This window comes from Macrobrachium rosenbergii, chromosome 20, assembly GCF_040412425.1.
Source record: "Macrobrachium rosenbergii isolate ZJJX-2024 chromosome 20, ASM4041242v1, whole genome shotgun sequence".
NCBI classification, from domain to species: Eukaryota; Metazoa; Arthropoda; class Malacostraca; order Decapoda; family Palaemonidae; genus Macrobrachium; species Macrobrachium rosenbergii.
In genome coordinates, this window is record NC_089760.1 from 48,545,901 (window position 1) to 48,563,979 (window position 18,079).

At 33.9% G+C, this 18,079-nt stretch overlaps 1 protein-coding gene across 1 annotated transcript in view; it reads right to left on the bottom strand.

Annotated features, from left to right (window-relative positions):
- Positions 1–483: 483 nt before the first annotated feature.
- The window catches only part of LOC136848979 (uncharacterized), a 67,556-nt gene continuing 49,960 nt past the window's right edge, over positions 484–18,079 (bottom strand). The window contains exons 3-6 of the mRNA XM_067121790.1: positions 8,269–8,344; positions 2,553–2,754; positions 855–864; positions 484–621 (exon numbers count right to left, since the gene is read on the bottom strand). Coding sequence (XP_066977891.1) covers positions 484–621; positions 855–864; positions 2,553–2,754; positions 8,269–8,344 — 426 coding nt within the window. The remainder of the gene's footprint in view (positions 622–854; positions 865–2,552; positions 2,755–8,268; positions 8,345–18,079) is intronic.

Below are 18,079 nucleotides of genomic sequence, written 5' to 3' on the forward strand. Positions count from 1 at the left end.
AAGGCCTGGTTTCGGTAAGCTTCTATTTTCTTCTTTGATAACACGGACAGGGCTTTGAGAAACGCGGTTGATTTGATGTTTACGTTCAAGTGAGAAGGTGATACCAATCTCAGATGCCATCTTTCTTTCTTGTCAGATTTTTTTTTTTATTTATCCTATGTGTTTTGTTTTCTTTGAGAGGGGTAGAGGTTACCATGCCATTAAAATCGTTCCATATCTGTCATCTTCACCGCGGTAACGTTGTCCCAGGCAGGCTTTCATTAACATGAGCGATTTTTTTTTCAATAATAGTATGGTGATTCTCCTCACTAGTCAAATATTACTAAGATATAAAGGGGTCGAAGGCATTGTGTCCTGACTCCTCACGTGTTCTGATTTGTCTGGTTGCTCTGGGATAAGGTTGCCCCACCTAAAAGAGAACTGGATTGCCCATGGGAAGGTCTCGTCTTCATAGGTTTCGCCTGGTCGTTCACGCCTGAGGTTTCAGGGTGGTGGCTTACGGAGTAAAAGAGGATCAGTATAACTATTCGATCCAGTTACAACGACAAAATTGCCTTCACGCCATGAGCTGTAATGCTTGATGGAACTTTCATGATCGTATTCTAAAATGTTTTCACTTTTCTGTGAAAACAAAGGAAGAACTATTGCTCACGTTCTAATACATTCGCATTCTTTTCAAATATAAAATTTCCTTCTCGCAGAAGAATGTTCTGTTCTCATTAAATTCTGGTTAACCATGTGCATGTTACCCTTTCTTGCATAACCAGGAAAACAATTTCCAGGTAGGTAAAGAACTCATCACTCTGATAACTTAGGTGCGGGACAATAAAATAAAGCTGACACATTTAAATTACCTTAATATTGCTGGAATAAAAACGATTTCAACTAATCAGATTCTAAATTTGCTCTGTTTTTCACACCTACCTGCAAAAGAGGATGAGTAATATAAAAATTAATTGCTATAATTTGCGTTTGAATGTAGCACGTTATACAACACAATCTCCGATTCACGCGAACCTTTCATTCTCACATGATTATAACCTCTGAAAACTGCGCACATTTTATGCATTCGCTAACACATATGTTTACAGCTTTTTATCTCCGTGCTTTGTCAGTATAAGGTGACAAGATTACATCTGTTTAGCAGTCTATTTGGCGTTCTACAAGTTTCTTAACATTATATTTATCTAGATACAAGATGAAGAAGTATATATAATTTATTTATATAGATAGATGAAATGTATTGTTTTGGGGGGAAAATAAGGACATTTATTAGTTTGAATCATTTAAAGCTAAACGATGTAAACATCAGCTTTAAACAAACTTGATGACTTTAGTTTTTCATCTCCAGTTAAAAAAAAAAAAAGTACCAGTCTGATTCTTTCCTCCTTAGTCTATGCTATTAATATGCTTCAGGATAACAGAAACAACGCAGAATTTACTTTGACTTCGCTGCCCAGCTGTGAAGCGTTATATTGCAATGTCACCCAGGTCAGAGCCTCATCTCTCTGCGCTGCATCCCAGCTTTCATATCACGACGATAACGAACTTGATTATTCATATGCTTGAGACAGTTTTGAGAAACCACAGTCGTTGTTTGATGGACGCAACGTGCTTACGCGAAAGCGCCTATGGAACGACGATCTTATATGGGAGAAAATTTATCAGAATTTCAGATTATCCCTGAAACCAGACCATTGACTTGAAATTCTTTAAATTCCAAAGAGTATGGTATTTATTAGGAAGAAGTAAGAGGAGGTAAAATACAAAAAGAAGAGATCCCACTTATTAAAAAAAATCAATAAATTCACAAATAGATACAAATGTATTAAAATGCAAGGAGAGCCGTATTCTGGTAGTAATAAATTGCGTCTTCGATTGAATTTCTGAAGTTCCAATTGCACGGCATCCTCTGGGAGGCTGTTCCACAGTCCAACGGTGTGAGGAATAAAGGTCCTCTGGAACTGAGAAGCCGACAGCGAGGCACATTTACTGCATATTGGTGCAGCTGTTCAGCGAATCTGGTTACTCTTGGCAGATAAAGGGGATCAGGGATCAATTGGGAATGTGAAAGATCTCTGTTGAAATACAACTTATGAAAAAGTGACAAACGAGAGATCATCCGTCGATGGTCCATGTCATACCTACTACTCTTAGGAAACAGAAACCTATCAACACGAACCACTCCTTCTAAAAGAGATAAATCTCTGCCAGAAGCAGACCTCCACACCGGAGAACAGTATTCTAGTAAAGGAAGTACAAATGGCCTAAAACAGGTTGCACTGATTTTGTTACTGTTATAAGTATATGTGGCCTTACGAACAATACCGAATGCGGCATTTACTGAAACATTAATTAGATGTTTCTCAAAAGTTAGATGTGGGTCAGAGGTTACACCTAGAATAGTTAAAGCTTCAGACTCTTTCAGCAAAGTTCCATCCACCTGAAAGGGGAGGAAGGGGTGGGAAATCTGTACGAGATCTGCTAATCAATAGTGTTTTCGTTTTGCTGGAGTTCAGCCTTATATCCCACCGACTGCACCATTTCCTGACCGGTCCATGTTCCGATTGAGGCCGAGGGCATCTTCATCTCTCAAAAGTGGAGACTTTACTACACCCAAACGTGTTGCATCATCGGCATACTGAACAACCTTGTTTTCCAAGCCAACAACCATGTCACTTGTATACACTAAAAATAACAGTGGACCAAGACCCATTTTATTTTCTTCTGACTGTTTTGTTACATCTACGATTGCTGAAGGAAATTTTAACAAATAAGTGTTGTTTGATTATTTGTTTCATTGGTTTATTATGGAGCATGCTCACGATAAGAATAAAGTTAGTTGCCATGCGACACTGACAAGAACCGATAATACAGTTAGCATTTCTTTCACTGAAAGTGTTACATTTTCTTGCCCGCTTTTAGAGGCAATCATCCTCAGGTTCAGAAATGGAAGAGAGTATTGGCTGTTATTTCTGGATACCTTCACATAATAAGTTCCATTTTCCAGTTTTTTTTTATCACTTTCCTTCTCTCTGTTCACAATATGCAAGGCGCTGACGTTCCCGCCACTCACCCATCCCCCAAGCGCTCTTCTATGCAGGAGAGGAAATTAATTTGGGTCTCTTTTAGTGATCAGGTCAGGCTATAAAACGAAAAGAGAGACTCGATGGGGATTTGTGTTATTTTTGGACTTTCAGTTTTATCTCCTCTACTGGATTTGCCTATTATTATTATTATTATTATTATTATTATTATTATTATTATTATTATTATTATTATTATTATTATTATTGTGTTTTCCTGTTTTATCGTGCATTTCTGTTTTCAGTCAAGGTTGCAAAAAATACGGTAACTGCACCAGTTACAATGAAACAGGTTGTGATACAGAAAATAACTGGCTGATAAAATATACCAATATGTATATTTATAAGGTGTTCACATTGAAAAGGTTAAATATAAACAGTTAATTGAAGAGCAAAGACAGATTCAGTAGTAATCTCAGATATATATATATATATATATATATATATATATATATATATATATATATATATATATATATATATATATATATATATATATACTCTTCTTTCATATATATATATATATATATATATATATATATATATATATATATATATATAAAGGGAAAGAGACACACACAGAGTTTATTCCAACGTTTCGTAATTATCCAATTAATTACATCATCAAGGCTGTTAAAATGAAACATAAAATTCTCCGTAAATTCGTAAAAACTAAAACTAAAAATTAAGAATTGAAAAAGCTGAAGATTATTCATACAAAATTTCAGAAATATATACAACATTAAAATTAAAGAGAAGTACAAAATTTTTAAAAATCTCTTCATTAAAATGAAAGATAATATACAGTAAACTAAAAATGAAAATAGCCGTGAAAGGGGTTACAGAACAGAAGATTAAGGACCGACCTAGAGGAGTGACAGCGTTAAACTAAACGTAAACATAAATAGAAACAACAAAAGTCAAGACAAATACATAGGGGAGGAGGACGTATGAGTGCTTCATGATGGAACAAGTTGTTTAATGAAAAGTGATTCCTGAATAACAAGGTCTTGAGGGTTGGTGGTATGGCTAAAATGCAGAAGCCTTTATTATCGATATGTGTTTTACAAATTTTGGAGTGATTTCTGATATTGGGTTTGAAATTCTGCTACCAGTACGGAAGCTTACGCCACGATGAGAATCGATACGCACCTTAAGGAGTCTACTGGTGGATCACACATAGGTCCCTGTTTGACATTCAGTGCACGTATGCTTACAAACAACACCAGAGGACATGTAAGGTGATAATCGCTCTTTAGTTTTAGAGTGAACAGATGGTGAATGGGTTCTTAGGAATTAAATTAACATTAATGGCATAAACATGATCCTGAATAATTTATGTGAACTTTTGTGAAATTTGAGGTCATGAGTAAACGGAAAGCATACCTAAAACTTTATTTTTTGGACTGTTAAAACTGCAGGTTTTGTAATGAAATGTTTGTTGAGTAGTTTATATAATTTCTTATACATCAGCTCTGCAGGGAAACAGTTACTATTAAAATAGTCAATTAAATATGTAATTTCTTTATGTAAAAGGCTCCAGTTCGACGTAAGGACGAGTGCTCTGTGGAGAAAGGTAGAAACAGAGTTGGATTTAAAATTATCAAAACAAGAGCTATAAAAGTTGGTACCGAGTCCAGTATAAGTTTTCTTCCTAAAAATTGTGGTATTAAAACTGTCTTGTTGTCTGAAAACTAGAACGTCCAGGAATGGTAGACGGTCGTTCGCCTCTTTCTCGATAGTAAACTTTATGCTCGAGTGTACAGTATTAGCATATTCAACGAAGAGGTCACCTTCATATTCACTTTTAAAGAGGCCGAACGTATCGTCAACATACCTGGAATAAAAAAGCGGGTAGAAACCTTAAAGGGCAATTATTATCAAGCATGTGCTCCACCAAGGAGCACATGAAGATATTAGCAAATGTGGGGCCAAGAGGGGAACCCATGGCCATGACCTCTGCTTGTTTGAATAATTTAAATCCAACTCTGTTTCTACCCTTCTCCGCAGAGCACTCGTCATTTATGTTCTCTCACTTATCATGTAGATAATTTCAAGTCATTAGTATCATTCACGGTCCCCATTACGATACAGAAATCTCCGAAGGAAGGGTGGCATTCCCTTCTCTCTCCGGACACCCTCACTTCCTGAATGAAAATTTTGAGAGGTCGTCCTTCTCTGTCTTTCATCAGTGTTCCCAGGAAACGTGATTTGCTGGCGTTCTTGTAATGTATTTTGTAATTTTGGAAAAGGTTCCATACACAATCCTATGACTAAACAGGCGGCAGCCATTTCACGTTCACTACAAATCAGATGAAAAAGTCATGCAGTGCTTATGTTGATTATCATAATGTTCACTATTCCTTATGACACTCCTTATTTGTTCACTAATTAATATATAATGCTTAATAAAAAAAATAATCCTACTTTTTTCCGTAACGAACTCAAGTGTAAATAAATTTGTTGTTAAGGATCGTTCGATACCAATAATATTTAAGCGGGAAGAGAAATTCTGAAATTAACCTACTTTTTGAATCGTGTTTCGTGTTTTTATCTATGTTGACATGACACAACTTCGACGAAAAGTTCTTATTACATCGATTTCACATTTTGTAGGGCTCTGGCTATAAACAACTTCTGACGAACTTTTTAGCAGTTGTTTGTGAGCAGTAGTAATTTTAACTACGCAATTTATTAAGCAATTTCACCTTCCTGTGATTTCATATTTATTTGATGATTATCGAAATCGCCAGAAGGAAAATTTTCATAAATTTTCGTACTATTAAATCCTCTGTCTTGATCATTGATTTCTTTCTGTTAAGTTTCTGACACCTGATATTCGAGGACCTGCCTCCTGAACTACCGTTCATTGTCTCTCTTCATCTAAGCATTATCAGTGTTGAGTTCGAAAGTTCAGCAAGTCCAAAAAATCCTGTCTCTAAAGATTACAAAGTTATGATCCCGTTTTCTCAAAGAACTCAAGCCTCTGATGAGCTAAACACAAGGCTATTTCCTCTAAATAATGATAACCTTACAGAATATAAAAAAAATAATAATAGAGAATTATGCTTAATCATCTACATATTATTTATAATTTATTTTATATCAGATTTATTTAATTCATAAGAAACGAATATCAGATTTATTTAATGGCATTTTCGTTCTATTGAAAGTTCCTGTTTACACAGAGAGAGAGAGAGGGAGAGAGAAATGGTTGTTAAGCAGTTATTTACTACAATTAAAAATATTCAAGAAGTAAACTTGAAAACAAATTAGAGTAAAGGCATCTGAATAACTGGTACATGATGAAAGATAATTCACCCCTATATGCCCATTCAATGGAAGATTTAAAAACATTTAAGAAATTAATATCATTAAGGAAAAAAGTCAAATGTAAGCGGTAATGAAAGGTATTTCATCCAATGTATTGTTTCAAAGGACACCAGCACCGACAAGCAAACTTTGGTTAGGATTTGCATCATATCAAGTCCTGAATATTGAACTTCCTTAAAGTTCTTTCAAGGAAAAATCCAAAAAGGGTAAATTTAAAGGGAGCTGATGTGTTTATATTTAAATCTAGTTTGCTTTAATTATCATTCACACTTTGATACCAAGCAATCGTTTCGCTTCATGTTTTGGTACAACAACATCAACAACAATAATAATAATAATAATAATAATAATAATAATAATAATAATAATAATAATAATAATAATAATAATAATAATAATAATAATAAACCCTTCATATTTTCCCTTATTAGCACACCAAGTATACCTGTATCCAAGCCATTAAAAGTATAGGTACTAAAAATAGAGTTTATTAAGTAGCGTCTAAGAAAAAACTCAGAAAACGTCTTTGCTAACTATTCTGTTGTTGTTGAGTTTCCTTGATCTAACGAAGACATGAGCAATACGTTTTCACGAAAGACAAAATCAGAGACACTTAATGTGGACAAATAAAATAAAAGACGCGAAAGGGTATTTAGATATCATAAATGATTGCTGTTACTTCTGCTTTGAATTTTTGCCGGAAATAATAAGCTTGCCCTTACATTTGAGTGAATAACGCTTCTAGTGTTGTATTCATTCGATATTAGCTCAGATATGGCATTTATGTATGGTATTGAATGTATGCCTCATACGCAAAAAAGAAAAAAATCTTGTACACCTTAACTACCAAAGCAACCTTTGTAATTGTAAGGTTTCGTAAATAGTAGGGTTATACATGCCACTGGCATTGGATTTTACACTTAACAGCGCAAAATACATGAGGATGTAGAACTTTCCGTTTCATTTTGACAATTTAGTGTTAAATTATATAAACCGGAGCATTTCCATTGCGGCACATCCAGACTCATCGCTAAATCCAATTTTTAACGTTCATGGAAAAAGTTCACAGTTGAGGTGGGAAATTCATATATTTCAAAGTCATTTATTTCATAAATGAGACGTGCCATAAAAGAGCCCGACTCCCCTGTATATTGAAATAGTTATTCGGTGGCATGGACATCAAGTATTTTGTTCACTAACAGGGGTGCCACACTAAATGTCAGTTGTGGTTGGCGATTAGGAGGATTCGATTAATCTCCTTGAAGGTTTCAAGCGGGAAATTCATTATTTTCCAACTTTTATACTTACAAGCTCTTACGAGAAGTAGCATGAAGAATGTCCGTTATTATGGTAATCTGCCAAAAGAGGCCAGAGAGTGGTATTCTTGAACTCACTGGTGGTTAAAATTTGCTGGTAAATACAAAGGATGGGGCCTATCCCAGTTATTCCACAACTTCTTTGATAAGGGCCTTCTCTACCTTCTATTTGTCCAATACACTAATTATATATATATATATATATATATATATATATATATATATATATATATATATATATATATATATATGCTCTCTATATATATATATATATAAATATAAAAAATAGCCTTAAGGAAAGCAACAACATAATGTATAAAATTCCATGCTTGGACTGCTCTTCTTTTTGTATAGGTCAATCGAGTAAAGATTTAGAAGTGAGAATTAAACAGCATAAGTATTCAGTCAAAACTGGGCAAACATCCAATGCAATATTCATTCATTTAAGTGAAAACCCTCACAGGATCAATTGGACTGACAGTTCGGTGATTGCAAGATCGAAATCTTTTAGAGTCTGCAATTACACAGCTTACTTTCAGCTGTAATTTCAACCTTAGCCCTGGCATGTAGTATTTGGACCCCTGTATTAGTAAAATGTTCAAGAATGACCTTTAAAGATAGAATCACTGACTTAATAACTAATTAGTTACCTTATATATATTTTCTATGAATTTGTGTGTTTAATAGTTTTTTTAAAATGTTAATTTTGCAAGTTTTTAATGTTCACCAAAAGGAGAATGTATTAAGTGTTGTACTTTTATAAATATGTAACCAGTTTATTCATTTAAGATGTTGTTTGGTGTGATCAATCCTCTTCTGGTGTAATTACTAGTGAGTTACTCTGCTTAAGCCTGTTGGGTGTTATCTTGCAAACCTCAGTTTTTATTACTATGCCACAAATTACTAATTGTTTGGATTCCAGGCACATCTGTTCCTTTATAATCCCCATTCTCAGGAATATTTGTATGTCATTTGTCAATTATAAAAGCTTTCTTGTAAACTTACTTTTATATTTCTCATCAGTCTGCTAGTAAAGGACCATGTGTCGGAAGGCCTAGCAACCACTCTGTTGTTTCAATTTCCTTCGTGGTATTTGCCTTCATTTATACATTCATCACGTTCCATATCTTCGTGATTCATTTATATCTATCTATCTATCTATCTATCTATCTATCTATCTATCTATCTATATATATATATATATATATATATATATATATATATATGTGTGTGTGTGTGTGTGTGTGTGTGTGTGTGTGTACAAGCACAAACGTATACAGTGTGTCAATAAAGACGATAGACTGTGGAAACCACACTTATGACTCAATGCAATGCCAACTGGCTAACCATTTCTGTCACTGTGTTTGCACCTCACCATTATTTTGCTATAATATTGTTCACCTCGCTCACTCTGTGCTTCTGTTTCAGGTTGTTGCGTATCACACTGCTGTTATGCCATTTCATGCAATTTGAAATTTCTGGTTAAGAAGGGCCCAACCGAGTGTCTAACAACTTCTCCAAGAGACTTACGGAGAAGATGCGTGTCCTTAATCGCCTCCATGATTGGGTGTGGCGCAGCAGGCGGACTCTGTGGAAAGACAATTCATGGCTGCTTCATCACGACATGATCCTGCACACACTGCGCTCAGTGTGAGGCAGTTCTTGGCCAACAAACAGATCGCAGTTCTCGGCCACCCTCATTATTCCCCAGAACTCACACCGTGCGACTTCTTGCTCTTCCCCAGGCTGAAGACTGTACTCAAAGGAACCCATTTCGCCTCTGTAAAAGAGATCAAGGCCACTGTGACGAGGGAGCTAAGCGGCCTCAAGGAGGAGGACTTTGCTGATTGCTTCCGTGGGTGGCAGACGCGAATGCAGAAGTGCATTAACTCTTTTTGGGGGATTACTTTGAAGGGGACAATGAGTAATTTCTCTGTAGATTTTGTAATGAAACTCTTTTGAGATAAGCCCCGTTTCTTTATTGTCTCACCTGTTATATATATGCTTATACACACACACACACACACACACACACACATATATATATATATATATATATATATATATATATATATATATATATATATATATATATATATATATATATATATATATATATATATATATATATATATATATATATATATATATATATATATACTCTATATATATGTATGTATTATTATTAATCAATGTATTAATGTCACACACACATATATATACTATATATATATATATATATATATATATATATATATATATATATATATGCATATACACACACACATATACTCACTGATATATATATATATGTGTGTGTGTGTGTGTGTGTGTGTGTGTGTGTGTGTGTGCGTGAGAGAGAGTGCGTGTTACATACAGTAGCTTTAGTTTATGTTTTATCTCAATATACTTTATAAATATCGAGAGGGGAGATTCGCCCTGCAGGCGTGCGTCTATACTAAAATAAATATCCCTTTGACGTTCATGTAGCGTGATATTCATGAATTCTATTGAAATTCAGAAGGGGGAAAAAGACCTTCATTTTTGCACTGTCTTTGACGTAGTGTCAGCCAGACCCCTTTTCACAGCTTCCCCCTTTTCGGTCAAAGTTATCTCCATCTGGATGGAATGCAGGGAAAGGGTTACGGTTAGTAATAAGGTATTCAGTGATAGGTTAGATTTAGAGTTCCCTGTAGTTGCAGTACATAAACTCATAGACTGATTCATTCAAATTTCCCCTTTCAGTTTTATTTGTTATGGTTGCAATGTTTTCTTTACGTTTTCATCGCTTCTGATTTCATGTACTATATTCTAGTCCTCAAAGTTCCCCATTTAGTGTTTTTGCTGTTGTTGTTGTTGGATGATAATGCAGTTTCTGATTTTGAAGCTTTGTATCTCTCTTTGCAGATCTTTGTTGTTCTGTTTGCTACTCTCCAGCTACGCAGTAATTGATTATATTCAAGCAGAGGCAACAATCTCAACTTCCGTCTTTTATTTTCCTCTATTGTGTGTTAGTTCTATGGACGTTATCATAGTCGTCTCTCATAATTCCCTCCCTTCGTCTTTGCATTTCTATATGAAGGAATAGGGACACTGTTTACAACAAGGTTACACAGAGCAACGTGGAGAGTTTATAGGATCTTTTAGTAAACGTGGAACCATTAGAAAGGATCTAGATTGTACAAGTTTAATTATTAAAAATGAGCAGTTAATAGAAGCTATTTAGCAATACAAACGAGTTTTATAGAGTGAATTATTCAGAGACTGGGACTCTTCATAGCGTATTAGTTATGTTGTGGTCAGACAGGAAACATGTCGGAACGATCTTGCTTTTCAGGTCACTTGACCCTTAAAGTGGAAGGGCAGACAGCAGTCATGTATTACTCATCACTGAACAAGACTGGCTTGTTTTCAGTTTTACCATTTTCTTATGTGGACTGACATATACAGTATTTGCAGGAAAGTATCACAATTACCTAGCGAAATATTGCCTATCATGATTACATTTTCTTTAGAGTTTGGGTCTACCGGATACTTGTCTTTAGGACGAATTGTTTACCGAGAGATTATGCAAATTCACTATTCAGTGATTCGGACAGTAGCGGTGAATTTTGAAAGATTTGCAATCTCTCTCTCTCTCTCTCTCTCTCTCTCTCTCTCTCTCTCTCTCTCTCCTGGTTCCTTCTTTCTCCCCTCCCTATCTACTTCGACCCTACCAAGAGAAATTAATTCATTTAAAAACTGCCCAGAACTACTTATAGATCAAAAGAATCAATGTTGCTCCCATCATTAATATTAAACGTATTTCCTGGGGAACACTAAGTGTTATCTTGATGAATAATTTCATAAAATTGCATTAATGCTCATTTATTAATACCATTATTAATATAAACGCTTGAGGAGTTGGTCATCTTTCATTTTCTACCTGCTTCTTCAATGTAACCGTCTTGCTGCCTCTTATTATAAATTTGTGGGTATTTCTGAATTAATTATTGTTATTACTGCCATAATTATGAAAGAGATAATCTCAAATACTAACATGAAAGCAAATTCAAAAGGGCATTCTGATTGTTCAGAATAAAATTATCGTCGTTCAGTGCTCTCTTCCTGTCTCTTTTCGTTTTCCTCCCCCGTTCCATTTCACGAAAGAAAATAATAATAGTTAAAGTTCAAATAACTTTCACTTTCCCTAAATTATCTTCGCTTTTGTTGTTATCTACATTCATTGTATATAATGATACTTTTTTTATAAATATCATAACAGGAATATGAATACTGGCTGATATGGAAATATATATAATTCGGTTAAAAAACGTAAACACAAAATATATTTATGCTCGAGGAACACTGATAAAAAGAGAGATTAGACTAAACCTTGGTTGCTATGAAAATCAAAGAGAGTGCATTAATGTAATCCAGAACCAACTGAAAGGTCTAGGTGAATAGTTTTGCGGCATATCCAATAAGAAACACAATTGAATAATGAAAATAGAAAATGACAAGGAAAGTGCTGTTACTAGTAGTAAACGCTGGTAAGTTATCATCTGTTGAGGCAAAAATAGTTTTAAGGCTAATGCCTTTAAAAGGCCTTCACAATTCCAAGAGTAGTATTGTTCGTTCTATAAAACAAAGACAACAATTAATTATATTCTGTTGTGTTAACATAATTAACTAGCATTGCCCCTAGTGAAACCGAAATGAAAATGCTGATTTAATTAACACAAACTGTAGTAACAAAGGCGCCTTTCTGTCATTATTTAATTTGCAACGCCATCAAACTACACCCATTTCTAGGTTGTGTATATACTGTACATATATACAGGGTATAACACGAGTTGATGATGAAAGAAAGTAATTTTAAGCAGAAAATGCCCTCTGCAGATAAGCATTTTTGGGTTTTGATTTTATATATATATATATATATATATATATATATATATATATATATATATATATATATGTATATATGTATATAATGTGTGTGTGTATGTGTGTGCATTGTATATATATATATATATATATATATATATATATATATATATATATATATATATATATATATATATATATATATATATATATAAATATTATATATATATATATATATATATATATATATATATATATATATATATATATATATATATATATATATATATATATATATATATATATATATATATGTATTGTGTGTGTGTGTGTGTGTGTGTGTGTGTGTGTATGCAGGAAAATTTAACGTACGGAAATTTACCATGTACACAAATCAGACATAACTTTGTATTATTTCTTAGGATTCATTTAGGTTTAGATTAAAATACTTATATTTATTTCTTTATCAATGCAACTAATAGAACTAGATATAAAATGATTTTTTTATGATTATAGCAATATTATTAATTTTTTGTACATAGTAATTTGAAGGATTAAGTTAGCAAATGCAATATATTTGTAACTTTGCTATAATTATAAAGTTCAAATTCAATTTATATCCTGAGTCAGTTTCTAAGATTTAATTTAGATATGTTATTCTTTAAATATAAATCCAAAAGCATTACTAACTCTTTCTATCTATCTATCTATTTGTCTGTCTATATATATATATATATATATATATATATATATATATATATATATATATATATATATATATATATACTCTATATATATATGCTATATATATATATATATATATATATATATAAAGGGAACCCATTAAAACAACAAAAGGGTAAAATTTATACTGTTATGTGTCGAAGACAAGTGTCTTCCTCAGATACTGGATTAAGAGAAGGGAACACTGCTACTTATACAATTGAAGAATGTTCCATCAGTCGGCAGCTACGTTACTCCTGTTGACAGCTTATTCTTAATCTTCTTAACCGCTGTTTGGAGGAAGATTTTATCAATCAGATCTAAATGCCAGACTACTTTTAGAGGTTCATCGTATTTCTTTGTTTATGCTACCATCTGGCTTTTGACAATTGCTGCTATAATACGTGACATATTCCAATTTATTCCATGATTATGATTTTTTATGCGGTTAAAGATAGCTGAGATCTGTTGCCCATACCTTACTGAACGTTTGTGCTATGTTGGTCTTTGGGAGAGTCATTAACCAGTAAATCTGATATAAGATTGGTCACAGTCAAGGCAAGGGATTGCGTCTACTCCAGTGCCTTGGGGAGTGGCTTTGAGGACGTTGATTAGGGATTTGGCTAGGGTGTTTGGGTATGTAAAGACAAAAGGATTAGAATTTCCATGTGCCCGTGCCAGTGTCTTAATCCTGTCCAGGTGTGGGATTTTGATTTTATTGCTGGTCGTCCCTCTGGTCGTGTTTTGTAGAGGTCGGTAGAAAATGATGTTTGCTTTATAGATAGCTTTCTTAATCATATGATCTGGGTACTTTAAGGATAAAATACCAAGATTATTTCAAATTCGTTTCCAGGAATTCCTTGGAGCAAATCCGTAAGGCTCTTAGGAACAAATTGCTGGCTACTCCAATCTTAATAAAAATGTTATGATAAATAAAAAAGAAAAGTGAATATATGAAAGTAAAAAATTTTGATTTCTGTATAGGGTAAATTTGTATTCTGTCGTGGCTCTAATTATGAAAACACCAAGAAAAGGAATTTTGTTGTTTGTTTCCCATTCAACATTGAATTTGTTGCTGGGCATTAATGTATTTAATTTTGAAAGAAAATCGTTAAGATTGTCTCCCACCTATCATCCAAAAATGTTAGGATATCATCCACATATCTCATACACAACATGCTTTCAGGTTTTATGGCATTTATTATTGTAGTTTCAAATTATTCCAAATATGGATTAGCTAATACTGGGCTTAAAGGGCTGCGCATGCTGCAAGGGAATTTTCGTTTGTAGAATGACTCCCGAATGAGAAAACGTTGTTTGATACACACAGTTAAACTAATGTTAATATTTTATCCAGGGCCAGAGGGAAATGATCTGAGTAGTGGGCTAATTTTTCACTCAAAAACTGTAGAATGTCTTCCGCTGGTACGTTTGTGAATAGGGAGTCTACATCTAAACTTAAGAATTTTATGTTTTATGTGTTACTTTGAATTTGTGACAGAAATCTTCAGAATTTATGTGAATGGGAGAAAATGTGCCTAAGAATGAGGAAAGGAGGCCTGCCAACCACTTAGAAATTTTAAAACTGACAGCTCTGGCACATGATATACTATATATATATATATATATATATATATATATATATATATATATATATATATATATATATATGTATATATATACACATATATATTTATATATATATTAACTTTATCACCTACTTAACTGTGCATTAATACAATTACTAACGGGACCTCATTAAAGCTAAGTGATATCTAGCGAAACATTTATTCAGAAAGTTACAAGTTTTCTAGGACTAACAGTTCTTATTGTCAATATATATATATATATATATATATATATATATATATATATATATATATATATATATATATATATATATATATACATACATATATATATATATATATATATATATATATATATATATATATATATATATATATATATATATATATATATATACATATATATATATATATATATATATATTTATATATATATATATATATATATATATATATATATATATATATATATATATATATATATATATATATATATATATATATATATATATATATATATATATATTATTACGATCTCGCCTCTCGAGATCGACAGGTTCTAAACGAAACAAGCAATTAGAGGTGACAAACAAAGGAGGAGGAGCAAGAACAAATGCAAAAGTTACCTTAAAATTAATTTATTTAAAATGTACAAAGTGAGTGGGTCAGGAGAGAAAAAAAAAGACTTAAAATGATCGAAAATAAACAAATAGCAGAGGCAGCAGGTAAAAATTTGCGTAATTAGAATTTTAGATAAAATCCATAGAAGCAAATCATGAGCAGCAACATACAAAAAAAAAAAATAGGCAGCAAAATAAATACATCAACAAACAATGAAAATCGTACAGCATAATCAGTAAAACAAACGTTGTAGCAACTACGACAGACCCGACACGACAACCACCATCTAGTCCTCAAGAACCGTTCTCCAACACTGGACGCCCATGACAGAGTCGAGACGACAACCATCACGTCCAAAAATGTTCTCCGCTGCTCTGCTGCCGTGACCTGCTGCTGTCCTGGACCTGACTGGCGAAGTCTGACACCATCCACCACACGTCAACTCGCCAGCAAGAAAAACAAAAAAAACAAAAGGAGGCAACAACCCACTAAGGGAACAATCGGCAAACGGTTGTTCCTAACAATTATATATATATGTATATGTATATATATATTATATATATATATATATATATATATATATATATGTGTGTGTGTGTGTGTGTGTGCGTGTGTGTGTGTGTGTGTGTATGCTTATAATCACTATTACACGTGCTTTTATATATGAAACACCACAGGAAATAGATGAAACATGGTTGCAGATCCTTTCCAGTGTTGACTTTATTGCTAACTAAACCATCTTCAAAGGACTGACACAAAGTGGTAGAAATTCATAATGTATAAACTGCCAAGACAGCACATGCGAACAAATAAACGGCTAAAGAACAAGGTACTTGCACCTGAGAGGTGTTTGTAAACGGGGTTCTACCCTCATGTACTTCCCCAAAAATCTTATCTTGCTGAAGCGGAATACCGGTTCTTCTCTCTCTCTCTCTCTCATCATGTTTCTGATTTCGCTTCTGTTCCTCTTCTATCTCCTCATTTCATTATCAACTATCATCAATGTATTTCTTTTATGTTAACCCAAACACCTCGTACAGCATGTAACCATTAAATTGTAGTCATCCAGATCGACCTGGAATTCGTGAGTTAATTAACACAAGAATTAATGCCCTCGGTGAGTCATTCACCTCTGTCCTGTCCTCTCTTTCAAGGGAGATAACACCATTTTAAATTTTAGTTTCATCTTTTTGTACTACATCTTTTGCACTTCTAGGTATTCGTATAGTTTTACATGTATATATAATCTGATTTCCGGTAAAGCTTTTTTTATACCAAATCCCGCTGTTTGGTTTTTCTTCCATTTTTACTTTCTTCTCTCTTTCTTCATTTTCCTTTCAGATCAAAGACGCACTTTTCAGGTCAGCTGCACCGATGACTGGCATACTAAAACAGGCGAACGCATAATTACTATACAAATAAAAAAAAGGAGGAACAATTTCTCTCCGGCTGACATGACAGGGGAGTCTTGAGTCTGGTACGGGCTGAGGAGGTCGAGGTTGATGCGCCTCCCAGGACCAACAAACGAATATCACAGTGCTCCCCCAACACCCCACACCCAACACCCGCTCTGGCACTACTAAAGAACGCTGTTCACGAACGGGACAAGATTAGACAATCACTCAGGGGCGATACAAGGTCCAGGTGAATTAGAGGTCATAATTCTCAAATACCTTGGGCCCCCAGTAAACGCACCATGGGCTGTGGTAGGGAAATCGTCTTCTAAGCCCTTCCTCTGCAGCAGCAAGGGTGATTAGAGGTGCTGGGTAGAGGAACAATGTGAATTCTCAGCAGGAAATTGGAGGAGGAAGACTATGTGTGGTAAAATTGAAAGAAAGTATTTCTTTGAATGGCAACATTAAAATCGAATCGATAATAAGAATGGAAATGAAAGTGGAAAGAGTAGAGGGCATAAAAAAAAACTAATGGTGATATAAAAGTACTTGAAAAGTAAGGGAAGACGGGCAAGAGTCATATATGAACCATATATCCTATGATGTAACATTAAAGGATAGAAGTAGGAGGCACTGGAGAGAAACGAGGAATTTTAATGAAAACAAAACGATCCTCAGGATTGTTGACAGACTGATCGCATGAGCGAGGCCCTCCAAACGGCCGCCGCAAAGAAAGAGTGGGAAAGGATGAAAATAGTTGAATGACAGGATTAACTGTTCCTCTGTACTAGGATGAAGGTGGCAGGGGAGACTATAATAGGAATTTTCTAGAGGTAACATTGTAAAGCAAACCAAGGGAGAAATTCAGTATGATTTTATCTGATAAAATCTCCTGTATGTCAGAAGAGTCAGCTAAGTGGTCGGTGCGTGCATCAAGTCTTTGTTATGAAATATTAATTTTGTCAAAAGCTTTTGAGAAAATAAATATGAATTCAACGCACCGACGCAAGTGATGCAATGCAGAATATAATTTTGTTAGGTGACTGAAAGCTTTTATGAAAAAGCTATCAGGATGCATTCAGTTGGACGTGAAAGCAAAGGGAAAGAAATGTTTCCTCTCAGCTAAGAGATTTAAAAGCAAATCGTCG